Here is a 15,991-nt window from a genome sequence, read left to right on the forward strand (position 1 = left end):
GATTATTCATAGTTTTTGATAGTTGGTACTGGTATCATCGCATTTGCGATGTATTGGTCGCAAATGCGATAGCCGCAATTGCGAAGCAGCCATCGCATTTGTGAAGTCTGGGCTGCTGGGCAGAGTTCGCATTTGCGAAGGACTCCGCCACATTTGCGAAACTCCTTCCTTCGTATTTGCGATGATTTTGTCGCAAATTTGACCTTAGCAGGAATCTGTCATGTTCACAATTGCGATAGTTTTCCCGCATTTGCGAACCCCCTATCTCAAATGCGACATCTGTAGCCTGTTAAGTGTTGAGAATTCCCGGCTTTTGCTTCATTCTTCATATTTTTGAACCCTAGCTTCGAGGTGAGGCGATTTTGAGAGGAGATTTTCATGCCAAATCATTGGGTAAGTATCTTTAATCAATTTTCAATTAAATTTTATGATTTTATACAAGATTTAGCATCAAATTCATGGGAAAACTATGGAAAAATTTGGAGATTTTGTCTAAGTTTTGAAAAATAAAAATTTGAGATTTAAGAGTCGAATAAGATTCGGATTTGAAAACAAAATACATATTTGGACTCGTGGGGCTATGGTTAGTCAAGACCTACCTTTGGACCCGGGTTTTGACCGAGCGGGCCCGGGGTTTGACTTTTGTTAACTTTTTAGAAATTGAATGAAAATCATAGCTTAACTTGCGAATGTCGTGTCTACTTCCTGCTTTTATAATTATACTCATGTTATATCTATTCTATTGCGCTTTAGTCTAAGTCTTTCACCATGCTAGTCATTCATGCCCTTACTTGTTAACTTGCGAAGATCATGTGAGTCCGTCTTAATTGTTATAATTGTACTTAGGCCTCCAATATGCTAGTCAATTGAAGTTGATATTCCTTGCTTTCCAGTTGTTGTTATTACTCATGTGCCCTCCGTTTAGTTCTTTATTTGTTGCCCACACGTATATCCTTGTCCACTGTTGTTACTTGCGTATTCTCTACTTTGTAATTTATGTTATTTTGTTTCTGTCATATGGTTGGTTCTATTGTACGTTTATTTGGAAGAATGAGTTGAACGCACGAAGGGTATTGCCGTGCTAGTTGAATTGTTACATAAAACTTATTTATACATGGTGAGGATGAGATAGAAGCACGAAGGGTGTTACCGTGCCACGTGACTTGATATTTTGGATATACTTCTCGTACCAGGAAATATCGTACATCTTCTACTATGGTTCCTTTTTGTAATTGTGGATTGTTTCGCCGAGTTGTATGTGATATTCTTATCTGTTATGCTTTGAACTGCTTTTACTGTTAAACTAATGTACAAGTTATAATAATAAGCATCTTTTAACTCAAAACTCCATCACTACTTCGACGAGGTTAGACAAAATATTTACCAGTACATGGGGTAGGTTGTACTGATACTGCACTTCTGCACGTCCCGTGCAGATTTTGGAGCGGAGCTGCTGCTGATGTCGGGTGCTGATTTAGAAGATGTTCGTGTGTTTGGATATAGCTGCCACTTGTCCTTGGTAGTTTAGATTATTGTTAATCTGTTTATGTAACCTCCAAACAGAACGTGTATTTATTTGTATCAGTTTTAAAATTTCAAATCTTAGGAGCTCATGACTTGTACTACCAGTTTTTGGGTAAATTTGTAAAAGTTCAAATAAATTCTAACTTCCTTTTTCTATAAGTTATTTGGCTTGTTTCTTTTGGTTAATTGGCTTACATAGCAGGTCAAGTTAGGTGACATCACGACCAGTGGTTTTTGAATTGTGACAAAATAAGTGGGAGAAATAACATCAAAGTAGATGGAAAAGCTGATAAAGTAGTTCTTGGAAAAAGTTTAAATAAACAATAACAACACCTACGAAGATTTTTAGTATGAAATTGGAAAATTTGAAAAGAGATGGAAAGGAGAAGGGAAAAATTTATCAACCTAGTTGAGTAGATGTATCAAACTTACAGAAATCTTTCAAAATTATGTTGTTAAAGGGGAGTAAAGGAGATGAAAGTGAGTGGGAGCAAAGGGATGAAAGTGACGGAAAATTCTAGGGTGTTGGAAATGAAAATGACAGTTTTAGAATAGTGTAGATATGTATGTATAAAATAAGAAAAAAAAATAACAGAGTATAATGGCAAGTATACATTTGGTCGACCAACTTCTCATTTCTATATAATAGAAAAAATTAGCTTAGGACCAAAAATTTCCCTTTTTTACAAACATGAAGGATAGCTTATGTTCAGTGTCATACATTAATGGCCAAAATGCATTTTGCCCAATACATTAGGGACTATTTTTTTTCTTTTAATTTTAAAATTTAATTTATGAATGCAATCAACTGGTTGCCGTAGCCGATCGGTTATTACCCCTTTGAAACTTGGGAACGAGGATCCGACCCAACGACCCGAAGCCCACTTCTCTCCCAAATGTTTCTTTTTTCTTTTTTCAGTTTAATACTTTTCCTTCTCGTTTTTATTTTCCTGCTTCGGTAATTTGGAAAGATTTGAACGCTTGAATGGGAGCACTGCAACTTTGGAACAAAGTGAGCATCCGATTTTGCCCCTCTCGCGGCACAGAGACACTAATTGAAACTGAAGGTTGTGAAAAAATCTAATCTTTTGTTCTTTCTATTTGTATTTCAATTTTATACTATTGCAATTTGAATCAATTGACAAACTGGGGAAATGAACTTGAGTAGCTTCAATTTTTATATTAGGCTATCGTTAAATTCATTTCAAATTAATTTTTCCAGAATATCTCTGCGTGTATCTGTCTGCATGTGCGTATACATTTTGAAATTGAAACAGTAAAGCATTTAAGTAATTAGTTCTTCAGCGTTTTACAGAAGCAGCTTATGGTATGGATTTTGTGTAGCGACAACTGAGATGTGTCTTACTATTTCTATCTGAGTTCTTATGTTATTTATATTGCTAAACATGAAATGATCCAGCTTTATTTACTTTCATACTCTTCCAAGCTAAATGTTCATATACTCATGTTCCTTTCTTTTGTTGTCCCAATTAATTTTTGCCTTCCCGAGAGGGGTTTGAGAACTTTTTATGACGGTAGCTTCCGGTTCAACTTGCATGTACCTCGACTATTCCACCCGATACCTGCTATCTCCCACCAGTATAGGTACCGAGTAACTCTGCCCATCGAGGCTTGGTCAAGTGGGAAGATATCACCTAGTATTTTTCGCTTCAGCTAGGATTTGAACCCATGACCTCATGGTTTTCCTCCCACTTCACTGACCAGGCCACTACCTTGGGTGCTTGAGAACATATTATTTTGAACTTTTTTCCGTTTGAATGTTATCTTTTTCTTTGTTCAATATGTACTTGAATGTTTTTTGCATATAACTATAATGGATAATCCATTGCAATCTGGCTTGACTTAGACAAGCAGAGTAGGATCTTATGCTATGGTGAGGGGTGACCGGCATTTCTATCTAGTATCTAGTGCTACGACTAGTATGTTAGAGACAGTCACAATTTATTTCTACATCTACCCTAATAATATTCCTTGATTTAATATTAAAAAGATGTATCCAGTTCTGATTTTCAGTGGTCATACTAAATTAAAGCACGAACTTCAGTTTTGAGAAGAAAGGACTAGTGGAGAAGTATGATTTAATCAACATAATGTCATTTTCTAATGCTTCTTTCTTTCTTTCCCTAAAGCTCATAATTCACTGATTACAAGGTTGATGCAACTTATAGAGGTGAGTATTTACTATTTATCGAGTGAAAGGAAGCTATTGAAAAAGTAGCACCGGTAGGACGAGGAGGAAATCTTCGACCCAAGAAGTTGTAGAATTATGTATTGTATCATTGCTTTGATTTTAACCTATTGGCCAGCTCGAATTGTTAGGTTTGAGTTTTCTAGTAAATACTCACTGACTTACACAATTTTATGTTACCAGTTTCAGATTTTGAATAGGCTTTGTTGGGGGAGCTGGCATCTAAAGTCTAAAGAAATCAAGAGTAAGTGTTTATATCCTATTTTCGCTTGCTCAAGGAATTCTTTGATTAAGTTTACCTGTTATGTTTGCCTTTCCTCAACGAAGCCCCCATGTATTTTGGCCTTGTTTGAGGCCTTTAGATTAAGTTTTATTATTATCCATTTGAAAAAAATTACGAATGGATGTCATTTGGATATTAAGTTAATGGGTGCGAGCATCTAATATAATTGTTACTTTTGTCAGTTATGAACTCATCGCACTGTCATCCTCTATCTCATGTCAAACAGCTTCATGAGCAAAGTATGAGGTAGCTGGGAATTGATGTAGCGAATTTATGGTCTCTGAAGCACTGCAACAGTCTTTCATGGCTACCAAACGTTCCTGTACATCATCTCTACCCTGGATTTGGGTGATTGAAGCACTAGCAAGCTTCAATGAAATAGATACATCTTTACTCATCAGTATGTGTGAATTTACAATTGCTTTATTTTGTGGAAGCCGTTGTTAAATTGTGGGCATCAGAATTTTTTGACACTAATAGTTCATGCATAACAGATTTGGTTAAGAGGACTCCTGACATTTCCGATCTGGGGAGAAATGCTAAGGAAATGGTTTCCTTGAGAGTTTTAGAGAGCTTATTTGTCCAAAGAAACCCGAATGCAAATAATGTTGCTTCAGTTCCAGGTGCCGAAATTGAACTTGATCCATCAAAGAGCTGTGAAGATGTCCTTCACCGAATATTGTTGGAGGTAATGAATTCTGTCTTTTACTTATCTATGGTGGACTATTGATTCAGTTATTTGAAAGATCTAAGCAAGGGACCCATTTACAAGGGAAATGGTCTCCTTAAGCGTTTTAAGTTCTCCTGATTTACACATGCTTAGTTGTGTATTTGCATGTAAATATTACTAGATTTCTGCATCAGATATAAAAACAGCAGCGCCTGAGATGTTGAAATGGGATGTTCGGTCATTCATTATGAAAAAGAGATCTCTCCTGCCGAAGTGTCTTTTGAAACAAGTAAGCTAGTTTTAATAATGTTTTGAATTTGAGAAGTTGGAACATATTGAAAATTCTCTGTCTTATTATCTGGAATTTACTTTATTTTCTGTTGATAAACAGCTTAAAGATAACATTGTAGATTCTACCAGTCCTCTTTCTGGATCCTTGAAAGAAAGAAGTCGATTGGAGTTCGGGAATCACTCCAGAGATAGTGATCCTGTTGATGCTGTTGATTCTGATGGCTTTAAGCAGGGACATGAAGTAGGAGGCACAAATACCCAACATGTTGCACCAACTAGGAACTCGGATGCTTTTACCCAGGCCGATAAAAATACAACATACCCAGTATATTCCCACAGTGTGGGGTCTGGGAAGGGTAGTATGTACGCTGACCTTACCGATAAAAATGGCAAGACAAAAAGTCAGCTTGGAAGAGCTCTGGTGCGTGCTAAGCGGAGTATCGATGCCTCCACTGCTCATGAAGTAGAAGTCAATGAAACTGAAGCCATATCAGAGAACAGTTCTGATCCTTGTGCTAAGGCTGCCAAGAAGTTGAAGCAGTTTGTCTTTAGTCCCATTCGAAACACAGTTCCTGATTTGCTATTGTCTGGGAGAGATGCATTCCCAGCAGAATCATCTGGAGGAAGTCAACCTATTGTTCAAAATGGGAACTCGAAAGATGAAGCTCAAGTTGGGGCCTTCGAAGCAAATGGAGGCCTGAACGATGGTTGTGCTGAGCATGCTGCATCAAGAAGTGGTTTACATGGAAGTGACTCTAATCACAATGAGTTCTTGCCTCAAAGAATGAGCACAGACAACAAGTTCCAAAATATTGGACGTAGCAGCAATGGTTGTACTGAACTTGGAACATCCAGTGGCTCTGGCTCATGCCAGGTGGTGATGCAACAAGATTCTCGCACTCATGGATCCAAACATGACCTGGAGTTTAATCTTCCACAAGATTTGCAACATGGTGAGCCTTCAAAAGTAGCCAAAGAGAATATTGAGCAAAGTCATGAATTTGAGTTCTCTAATGATACTGATGAGTATCACGATGAGAGCACTGCTCTTGCTTCACGGAAGAATGATTTCTTGAGCTCGCAATATGCTCAGGGTGAAGATTTTTTGGCAGCTGCTGATTGTAATGAGCTTAATCTTTGTGTGAAGTGTAATGTAGGGGGGAAATTATTTGTCTGTAGTTCTGACACCTGCCCATTAATGCTTCATGAAAGTTGCTTGGGTTCTGTACCCAACTTTGATTACAAAGGGAACTTCTACTGCCCCTTTTGTGCATATTCTCGAGCAATTTCTGAATACCTGGACGGTAAGAAGAAGGTCTCACTTGCTAGGAAACATTTGGCTGCATTTATTGGCTTGGGAGCTGGACAACAATCAAAGAAGTTGCTACCTAAATCACAAGGAATGAAGCCGCATCAATCTCGAGAGGATAAGAATGAGCAATTATGCCACAATGAGAATGGGAGGAGTTCCTTGAATGAGGTTACAGAAGCAGGAAGTGCTCCAGTCGACAGGAATTCCGTTGGAGTTCAAATCATGCAGACGGGTTCACCTCAACCAGAGGCTTCTGCACCTGAACAATGCTTGGTAGCTGGTCAACAACCTGAAGGATCAGAACTTGGATGTCATAGATCTAAGCAGAATCAGTCCAGAGAGGAAGAAGAGTTGTGTCATAATGGGAATGGAAACAAGAATTCTTTGAAGAAGGCTGATGAAGCGGGAAGTGGTCCTGTTAATATAAATTCTACGAATGCTGAACTCATGCAGATGTATCCACCTCAACCACCTGTTTCTCATGAACCTGTGTGTCAAGGAAGTTCTTCTATAGAAGAAAATTCTGAAGAAGATGATATTGGTTCCAGATATCGTGTACAATTTAGGAATCCAGAGAAGAAGCAGTAAGTCTGATGCACTTCCCAAAGAATGCAAATCATATGGTCACTCCACGCTTTCTTTCAAATGTGCCATGCATTTTACGTATATTTTCCAGTTTCTGCATTTTTGGTTTTCCTATCTCTTTTTGCATTGAATCAAAGCATTTTGTTAATCATTATTATCAGGCAGTTGATTGTGTTTTGGTTATAACTTCTATCTCTGATTTTTTGCTGTTCATTTTTATTTGCAGTACCTTTCCCATAACACCTCAATTGAGGAGGAGGAAGGTCCAATGGACAAAGATAGAGGAGGAAACGTTAAAGGTAGACGCATCTTCTTTCTGTCTAAATTTTGCTTGTTTTCTGCTCATGCTAGTTTTCTCGTTGAAAAACTGGTAAGAAGGCACCCCAGTTATTTTCTAATATAAGGGGGATTCACCCCCCACCCCCACCCTCTCTCTCTCTCTCTGTGTAGTCATACTTTGCCCTTGGCTATCTTCTGGTACTAGTCTTTGCCATTGCTGCTGCAGGAGGGAGTACAACGATTCTCACATTTTCCTGATAGATGGAAGCAGATTTTGGAATTTGGATGTGATGTTTTCCTGAAAGGTCGGACCACTGGGGACCTTAAAGATAAGTGGAGGAACATGAGCAGAGCAAAGGAGAGAGCAACGTAAAGGTTTCTTTCTTAAATGGACTCTGTATATGTGTACAGTTGTCTAATATTTTCGGCTACTTATATTGAACAGCGGACGTTTTTCATAGCTCTGTTATTGCTTAGCTACAGCCATGCCACAACAATGCTTGCTAATTAACCTCATTATCTACCTTGAGTGGAAGGGGGGGGGGGGCAGATTTAAGCTTAGACTTTGATGCTTGTTGAGTTTCTTTAGATGAAGCCAAAATGATTTTCTCTTTATATGAATATGATGCTAAGCTGAAGGGGTGAAAGTAAGAGACACTCAATAGTATCTGTGTTGGGGGCTAAGAATAGCTCGTTGTTCAATTGTTGTAATCCTTTTTGGTGTAAATTGGACGGATAGATGACTGTAAAACCCTGTTACGGTTCATTTGTATCTTTTGTATCGATAGCTAGGGTCTTTTCTGTTGTTTTGCTCTCTCTTTGGATGTAATCACAACACTTTGTTTTTGACATCAATAATGCTTCCGAAAAAATACTTAAACATTGTGCTCGTAAATTTCTGTAGCTGTTATTACAACCTTGTTTAGCAAGTTCAACAATATTTTAACTGGTCTGTATACCACTATTCTATGAAATTAAATATTCACTTAATTTCTTTGAATTACGAATATGGACATTGACCGATTAAGAACTCAACTAGTAGCGATCATGTGTAGTGAAATTAAAAACAGAGTCACGGTTACCATGAAGTTTGAACGCGATAATTACTATAAGAAGTTAGTTATAAGTTCAATTCAAAGGCAGAAGACCAGAAAGAATAAATACAGTGAAAAAGAATAACACAATTGTATCCTAGAGGTGCCCTTGTCATATCTAATAAAGACTTTTAATTTAACAGAATTGTCAGCACAACCAAGTCGAATTTGTAAGTCTATATTTGTCGTATTCTTATATATCATCTGCAGTTTCTTTTACACGTATCTACTACATGGTGATGACGAATAGCAGTCTCACACTGTCATGAAATGCCGAGAATGCAAAGGGGAACATAAGCCCGTGTTTCTCCTTTTATTACTCTCACAGGTAAACTACTACTACATGTTACTACTATTCTACTTCAACTAGTTCTTTTTCTGTCTACCGTTGTCAGCTTGTCGTCCATTTACTGGATCAGATCAATTCCTTGCCCTTTCCTTCTCTATGAGAACAGTGGCAAAAGCCAAATTTTTTTAATAAAGATTAAAAAATGTACGAGAGTCCTCCTTCCTCTCCGAACCAGCCATGAATCCTGACAAAAAGAAAAAACAAGAATAGCACGCCAAAGATTCAAACCTCAAATCTACCTAAAATAATTTTTGAGCTATTTTTTGCCACTATATTAGAAGCGTCCTTATATTAAGTAGATTCAAATTTATATATGTAAAACAAAATAACTTGCATTATCGACGAAAGAAATTCAATTGAACCCCTTTAGTATCGTGCAACTCCGCCCCGTCCCAAAGTCCAACCCTCTTTGCAGCTGCCTGCACAATTGGTAGAGTTGGATTTTCACAGTGTGTTTCAATTCCCAGCAGTATACACACTATCAAGTTGTGTACGTATGCATTGCATGGGATAAAGATGAAGACAAAAAGTCTCGAGAATCAGGCCTTTATGTCAGGAAAACATGTGAATTAGAGGGCTCGTGATTGTCAAAAAATTTTGTGAGGTGCTTTTCTTAATTGCTTAGTGACTCGATCACTGGCTAGTCTTTCTTCTTCTTCTACATCTTCGATCTGTGAATGTCTGTGACTATATGAGAGTAGACCATTAATAGAGAATCCAAGGAAGTGAGGTGTCATTCTGCATTCAAAGCAATTTGTTTTCATGTCTTCAATTCCATGTGCTAATCTTAGTTTAAAAGATCATATATACTAGTTGCAGAGGCGGATCCAGAATTTCAAGTTTATAAGTTGTTGCAGGGACCTCAAGTTAATAAAATAATATAATTGAGTTCAGGGTCAACTATTTATAGAGTTTGGATAGAAGCTACTGATTTCACGTGAACTCTTAGCTTACATGGTCTCAATGGGGCGGAGCTAGAGTACAACTTACGGGTTCGGCCTAACTCAATGACTTTGGTCCAAACTTTGTATTTGTCTAAAATTCATTGATTATGTATAAATTATTAATTTAGAACCCAATAACTTAAGATGACTAAAAAAATTGACTGATAAACTTAAAATTCTAGCTCCGCCTCTTAACTCAATACCAAGAGAGCCTATAAAAGTGTATATGCAAATCTTGATTTCATCTTCTAATAAATGCATGCATGCATATGGTGCATTACACAAACCACTGGCTTATACATCATATGTTGCTAGCTCCATATAATGTTAGAAAAATTGAAGAAACAAAGCAGCAGTAGAGTAGTAGCAGCAGCAGCAGCTACAAATAAAAGAATGGAAAGGGAAAATAAATTAAACAATGGAAGCATTTAGAACTAAGAATAATGTGACTTGACATTATATTCAGCGTACACTATTAGACCAACGGTCACATGAGCTCTTATAAGACTTTCTACAAACGTGAAAACATTTAAATCAAACTACAAATTCTACCTATACATATCCCCCGCGCCTTTCACTCTCTCCTCACACTCAACACTAAGCAAAAATACACTCTTCACTTCTCTTCACTAAGCTGCCTCTCTCTTTATTGGTGACTCTTCCCCATGACACCATGCTAGCTTTCTTGTAATTGTCACTCTTACTAATAGAAGTCGTGATCTTGACATTGGCCTTCCAGTACGGCACGGATAATCCAGAGTCTAGCACACTAAGTGGGCTTTTGGTTGGCAGAAAGTAATCACACAGACGTCAGTTGCGCTTTGCATCCTGACATGGACAACTACAAAAGAAATCCACTAAAACCATGGAAGAAGGGCCCAGCAAGAGGAAAAGGGGGCCCACAAAATGCATTATGCGAATACCGAGGCGTTCGACAAAGAACATGGGGAAAATGGGTAGCAGAAATCAGAGAGCCTAAGAAGAGAACTAGACTCTGGTTAGGATCTTTTGCAACAGCTGAAGAAGCTGCTATGGCTTATGATGAAGCAGCTCGGAGATTATATGGTCCTGATGCTTACCTTAATTTACCACACATGAGAGCTAATTTCAATCCATTAAACAAATCACAAAAGTTCAAATGGTTTTCCTCAACCAACTTTGTTTCATCATTCCCTAATTGTACTACTGGTTTGCTCAACTTAAGTGCTCAACCTAATGTTCATGTAATTCACCAAAGACTTCAAGAACTCAAGAAAATAGAGGCATCGTCTTCAAGTTCATCAATCAGTGATCCCAAGAATGAAATATACAACTTTAGTAAACAACCCCACTTGACAATTCCACAAGTCAAGGAAAAGGAAGTTGAATTTTCATCACAAAATAAATCAGTAGTTCAAGAAAAGCCTCAGATTGATCTGAATGAATTTCTTCAACAACTTGGAATACTGAAAAGAGACGATGATAAGGCGGATAAAAGTCATGATCATAGCATCAGTTGTTTCACTGAGTCAGAAGTTTCATTGAAAGATGACAGTTCAGTTGCTAATTTCTTTGCTGATGCAAGTTACAATTGGGATACATTGGGTGCAATAACAGGGATAGATGATCATGATCAGGCAGAAGAGACTAGTAGCTTTATTGATGCTTATAATGTGAATGATGAGCTTATGTTTCCTTCTTCAATATGGAACTTCTGAAAAAAATTGAGTTATTTTTGCAGACACCAGGGAAATCTCCTTTTCTGTATGGGTGCATGGGATTGAGAAGACTAATGTATAATGGATTAAGAGGATATTGTCTGATGTTAGTAGAAATAGGTATAGACATATTGCACTAATATTATTATACCTACTAAAACTCTCCTTGACAGTAATTTTTATAAGATTTTATATTATATACATGGATAGTATAAAAAACTTTTTTACATGATCAGTGTTATTTAATCGATTATAAACAGTTATTTATTGAACTTCTAGGTTATTAAATTCACTTACTTATGGACAGTTTGGTGCGCAAAGTGTTTCGTATTTACGCAGGGTCGGCGGAAGGGCCACACTCCAGAAGGTGTGATGTAGGCAGCTTACCCTAATGCAAGCATGAGTGGCTGATTCTACGGCTCGAACCCGTGACCTATAGGTCACACGAAAATAACATTATTAACTTCGCTTACTATAAAGAATTATAAGTTATTGCATGTTATCTTAACCTAACGATAAAATAATAGGGGATAAAAGTATAGAAGTTAAATTCTTTTGAAATGGATCCTGCCCACAGGTCTGTAAAACAATTGCTAACGCATGAAGAAAGAGAAGCAATGGAAGTCCTCATGGGTGCAATCAATGTGAGCCAATTATAAACCGAGATGACATAATTTTAGTTTATTATTTTCTGTCTACTATAAAATAAATTGCCAGATCAAAGAATTCTCAACAAAAAGACCTTTGTTATTGTATTTCAAACAAATAGGGCAGAAAACCAACACAAGTAGTTCAAAATAGAGCGCCCCTTATCACGTGGAACTCAAATTAAATTTCTCTTTTATGGGAATCAAGTTCAAATGTTCAATTAACTTCATGTTCATTCGACTGTTTGAATGATGCTCCATCCATCTCAAAAAAGAACGATACTATCCACGATAATCAGTCACAAATGAACGCAACAACCCAGTGGCATCACAGTTTTTGCAATATGAATTCAAGAATCATGAAATATGGAAGACCAAGACATGAATATTGCAATACTGAAGGGTTGACTAAGTGATGTTCGTCAACATACAGAACAAGAAGAGGAAAGAAAGCTCAACTTTCATGAATTTAATAAGTTACAGTACTGGAATATGCAGCAACAGGCAGAGTTGAAGCTAAAATGGAACTTGACCATATAAGCACAGAACTGTTGCATCCAACTGAAATTAAAATCTTGATCATCGTTGCAGACTTGCAGCTAATCCTCTTATTTGAGGAGGCATGAAACCCAAGCAACCCGGTGCCAATTCAATTCTTACCTGATTTTTCCTTCCGAGGCTCAAACAAAATCCCGAAAGGGCCAAAAAAGGGGTGGGGTGATATCTAGTTTTACATTAGGCAATGACATCAGATTGATAATCCTGGATGTTACTACAAGCTTAGCCTAAGGTTTACCAGCAATTTGAAGAATAGGATTACAACAATATGACGAAAAAAACTAAAATCACTTGTAGATAAGGGCGTCACGACCAGGCCCAACACCAATGTAATGGACAGGTACCCCAACAAGCTCCTCTATCCTTTCAACATATTCACGCGCAGCCTTGGGCAAGTCCGAATACTTTCTGACAGAAGAAATATCACTTTGCCACCCGGGCATAACTTCATATTCCACCTATGTAGATTGAATGAACCAAATAAATTCAGAATACAAGAAAGTACAAAATGGTAATAAGAAACATGCAACCGGGGGATAAAGAAGATTCAATGTGCGTACTGAAGGTCTCGGGGATATGAACAGCCAATAGGGAAAAATCATGAAATATTAGAGAAAAAGACAAAAACGGAAGGAAACAAAGTATAATAAAACCCAGAAAATTCATTTTCTACCACCTTCCAATCATAGGGTAGAGGAAACCAAACTGGAGTTAATTCCTCACTAAAAACAAATCTTTCATGAAAAAGATTTTAGCGAATTCAATGTGTTAACATGACTCCATTTCCCTAAAACATTCACATGAAAGTTGGAACTAATAATCTAGGATTCCAAACACCAAGAAATATAGAGAAAAAAGGCCTAATGTGTCCAGACAGTCTTTGAGTAGTTGCACTCACTTCACTTCTGGCCCACAAAATCATCACACAAAAGGATGTCGAAGAAGAAAAAGAGAAGAACTTACCTTTATTTGCTCAAGAAGACGAAGATCAGAAGGAAAAGAGTTTAATGTTGAACCATCAGGATGCCGGTAAGTAACACCCAACTGAATTTCTGATAGATCTGACAGAACATCTAGTTTTGTTAGGTTTAGAAAAGCAAATCCATTTATCTGACAGCAGAATCTCAGTGCAACTATGTCTAGCCAACCACAGCGACGCGGGCGTCCAGTAGTTGTGCCAAACTCCTGCCCAGCAAAACGAAGAAGGTCACCACCTTTGCCCATAATTTCTGTTGGGAATGGACCAGAACCAACTCTTGTGGTATATGCCTTAACCTGCAGGAAAAGCATAAGTTAAAAATGCACAATATTTGGCTGCTCTGCGCTTAAAACACAATAAAGGGAGATTGAAGGACCATGCAGTGAATTGGTTCCTAAGAGCTAGTTGAACATCCATGAGAATGATTCATTCTTCAGTATAAAAGGAGAAAAAAAATATTTTAAGAAAAATCAAGTTTGCTTACCACACCAACAAGATCACCGACAACTCTAGGAGCAATGCCAAGACCTGTGCAGATTCCACCGGCTGATGGACTCGATGAAGTCACAAAAGGGTATGTTCCAAAATCGATATCCAACATTGTTGCCTGACCCCCTTCAACCAAAATCTTCTTTTTCTGAGATATAGCATCATTCATGAAGTGCACAGTATCTGTAATAAAGGGTTCCAACCTCTCAGCAAATTTCTTGTAGCGTTCCACTTCTTCCCTGAGCATGTCAGGGCCATAGTTAAAGCCTTGGAACCTTGAAGCTGCATCTGATAGTAAAAGATCAAGCTGCTGGGGGAATGTATCCATATGTCTTAGATCACTTACCCTTATACCATTTCGAATAACCTTGCTTGAATAGCAAGGCCCGATGCCTCTCTTGGTTGTGCCAATAAAGGATTTAGCTAGCTCAGCTTCTCTAAGCCCATCTACTTCTTGGTGAAAATCAAATAACAAGTGAGCACGATCAGACACCAAGATCCTTCCTTGGCAAGAGACTCCATTAGATTCAAGATTATCAATTTCTTTAAATAGTCCTGGTAGATGCACCACGACTCCGCTACCAATAACACATACCGTTTCCTCATTGAGAATCCCTGAAGGGACAAGGTGCAGAGCAAACTTCTTCCCCTCAGAATTGTAAATAGTGTGCCCAGCATTGGCTCCTCCCTAACAGCAAGAAACATATTGAAGAGCTCAGCTAGTTAACAAGTTTATCTATCCCAGGCAATAATCTGAAGTGGAATGATAGGATGGTCACAAAAACAAAAGCAAATACCAAGTTTAAGACCAATTGGAATTGGAAAAAAATACATAAACATTCTACAAAAATATTTGATCTAAATATTAATGAAAATTCCATAATAATGGAGAGACTCTAGAATCAAAATATAGAATTTGAAACAGCTCTACAGAAACTACGATTAAGTTTCAGTATGCATCTTTTGGAGACCTCCTGTATCCTAATTCACCCACTTACTGAAACAAAATATATCTCATGGAAATTCCAATCAAGCACTGTTCTTGATATGGCCTAAAAATCACTCCAAGACTTTAGCTTTACAGACTAAAGTCTCAGTGTTACTCAACCAGCTATAACAGTAACTCTTTAGGAACATAAACTCAAATTCCCTATGTCCTCTCCTTTTGAGTATGCTCCAAAAAGAATGATACCTTGTTATATTTAGAAACAATTTAATTTTAAAATTTAGATTTTGCCATTTATGAGATAATTTAAGGTCACACAAATGTTACGACTTGTTTTAGAGCCAAGTTTCAAAAATCTTTCTTTTAATATGTTCAAAAAAAAAAATGGCACCTTTTTAAATATAAAAATAAGTTAACTTTAAAATTTGGATTTTGCAATGATTTATAGTCACGGTGAAACTAGGCAAACAAGCTCACATAAATATATACCTGACAACGAGCAACAATATCGAAATGCTTAGCCAAAATATCAACTAGCTTTCCTTTTCCTTCATCGCCCCATTGGCAACCCAAGACGCCTGATACCTGACTCAGTGACTCAATTCGAGTCAACCCCGAGTCGCTGACTCCCTGATGCTCCACTACCGAAGCAAGCGGCTTTGTTGAACAAACTATAATTGAAGGAGCCTTATTCTTTTTCTGAAGCTGAAGGAGCCTACAGCTGTAGCTCCCACTGTAACCGAGGGCCCCACTCCGGTGAGTTGACTTCGTCGAGGTGGTGATTGGGTTGGAGTCGAGCCTCAGGGTTGAGATGTTCATGGTGGTCATGGCTGCGGCGGCGGCGTACGGTGGCGCTGTGCTCGGAAAAAACGAATATATGCGGAGAGACGGAAGGAGGAGGAAAAGAAGCTTTTCAAGGGTTTAAGAAAAAAAAAAAGTTGAGAATATTTTAGGTGGGACCAATTGTTGTAAGTCGCATCAGATACGTCGCATGAGTAAAATTTACAAGGAGAATGATAATAATGGTCCTTAATAGGAAGAGTCCCTAAAATATGTAAAACGGAAATTGGAAAAGGTTTAAAAATATCATTCTGTTATGAAATAAAAGCAATTTAGTAAAACATGAACAAGAAAT

The 15,991-nt window shown here is 37.7% G+C and overlaps 3 protein-coding genes across 7 annotated transcripts; 2 read left to right on the forward strand and 1 right to left on the reverse strand.

The window, feature by feature from the left end:
• The first annotated feature begins 2,203 nt into the window (after positions 1-2,203).
• On the forward strand, positions 2,204-7,613 carry LOC104249935 (uncharacterized). 5 transcript variants are annotated; one of them, XM_009806467.2, is made up of 8 exons: positions 2,204-2,591; positions 3,917-3,977; positions 4,199-4,416; positions 4,511-4,704; positions 4,868-4,975; positions 5,078-6,873; positions 7,101-7,173; positions 7,325-7,613. In XM_009806467.2, the coding sequence occupies exons 3-8, from the start codon at positions 4,290-4,292 to the stop codon at positions 7,409-7,411; spliced, it is 2,385 nt and encodes a 794-aa protein (XP_009804769.1). In that variant the 5' UTR covers positions 2,204-2,591; positions 3,917-3,977; positions 4,199-4,289; the 3' UTR covers positions 7,412-7,613. The 5 variants fall into 5 exon arrangements, with proteins under 5 accessions (XP_009804769.1, XP_070021379.1, XP_070021378.1 ...); XM_070165278.1 differs by having other exon boundaries at positions 4,243-4,416; positions 7,359-7,613; XM_070165277.1 differs by having other exon boundaries at positions 2,205-2,591; positions 7,359-7,613.
• Positions 7,614-8,521: 908 nt separating this feature from the next.
• Positions 8,522-11,286, forward strand: LOC104249936 (dehydration-responsive element-binding protein 2F). Its single transcript, XM_009806469.2, has 2 exons — positions 8,522-8,575; positions 10,280-11,286. The coding sequence occupies exon 2, from the start codon at positions 10,374-10,376 to the stop codon at positions 11,235-11,237; it is 864 nt and encodes a 287-aa protein (XP_009804771.1). The 5' UTR covers positions 8,522-8,575; positions 10,280-10,373; the 3' UTR covers positions 11,238-11,286.
• Positions 11,287-12,249: 963 nt separating this feature from the next.
• LOC104249937 (adenylosuccinate synthetase, chloroplastic) lies at positions 12,250-15,774 on the reverse strand. Its single transcript, XM_009806470.2, has 4 exons — positions 15,346-15,774; positions 13,906-14,598; positions 13,406-13,717; positions 12,250-12,900 (listed from the first exon to the last, which is right to left on the reverse strand). Exons 1-4 carry the CDS (start codon positions 15,682-15,684, stop codon positions 12,730-12,732), a joined length of 1,515 nt encoding a protein of 504 aa, XP_009804772.1. The 5' UTR covers positions 15,685-15,774; the 3' UTR covers positions 12,250-12,729.
• Positions 15,775-15,991: the final 217 nt, after the last annotated feature.

The sequence above is a fragment of the Nicotiana sylvestris genome, chromosome 12, assembly GCF_000393655.2.
Source record: "Nicotiana sylvestris chromosome 12, ASM39365v2, whole genome shotgun sequence".
NCBI classification, from domain to species: domain Eukaryota; kingdom Viridiplantae; phylum Streptophyta; class Magnoliopsida; order Solanales; family Solanaceae; genus Nicotiana; species Nicotiana sylvestris.

Excerpts from the sequence above, each read along its gene's own strand:
- LOC104249935 (XM_070165278.1), top strand. The coding sequence starts at position 4,290 with ATGGTCTCTGAAGCACTGCAACAGTCTTTCATGGCTACCAAACGTTCC. Across the intron at positions 6,874-7,100 it reads AGGAATCCAGAGAAGAAGCA|TACCTTTCCCATAACACCTC; the intron begins GTAAGTCTGATG and ends TTTTATTTGCAG. Across the intron at positions 7,174-7,358 it reads TAGAGGAGGAAACGTTAAAG|TCTTTGCCATTGCTGCTGCA; the intron begins GTAGACGCATCT and ends TTCTGGTACTAG.
- LOC104249936 (XM_009806469.2), top strand. The coding sequence starts at position 10,374 with ATGGACAACTACAAAAGAAATCCACTAAAACCATGGAAGAAGGGCCCA.
- LOC104249937 (XM_009806470.2), bottom strand. The coding sequence starts at position 15,684 with ATGACCACCATGAACATCTCAACCCTGAGGCTCGACTCCAACCCAATC. Across the intron at positions 14,599-15,345 it reads ATATTGTTGCTCGTTGTCAG|GGAGGAGCCAATGCTGGGCA; the intron begins GTATATATTTAT and ends TCTTGCTGTTAG. Across the intron at positions 13,718-13,905 it reads TCGGTGATCTTGTTGGTGTG|GTTAAGGCATATACCACAAG; the intron begins GTAAGCAAACTT and ends CTTTTCCTGCAG.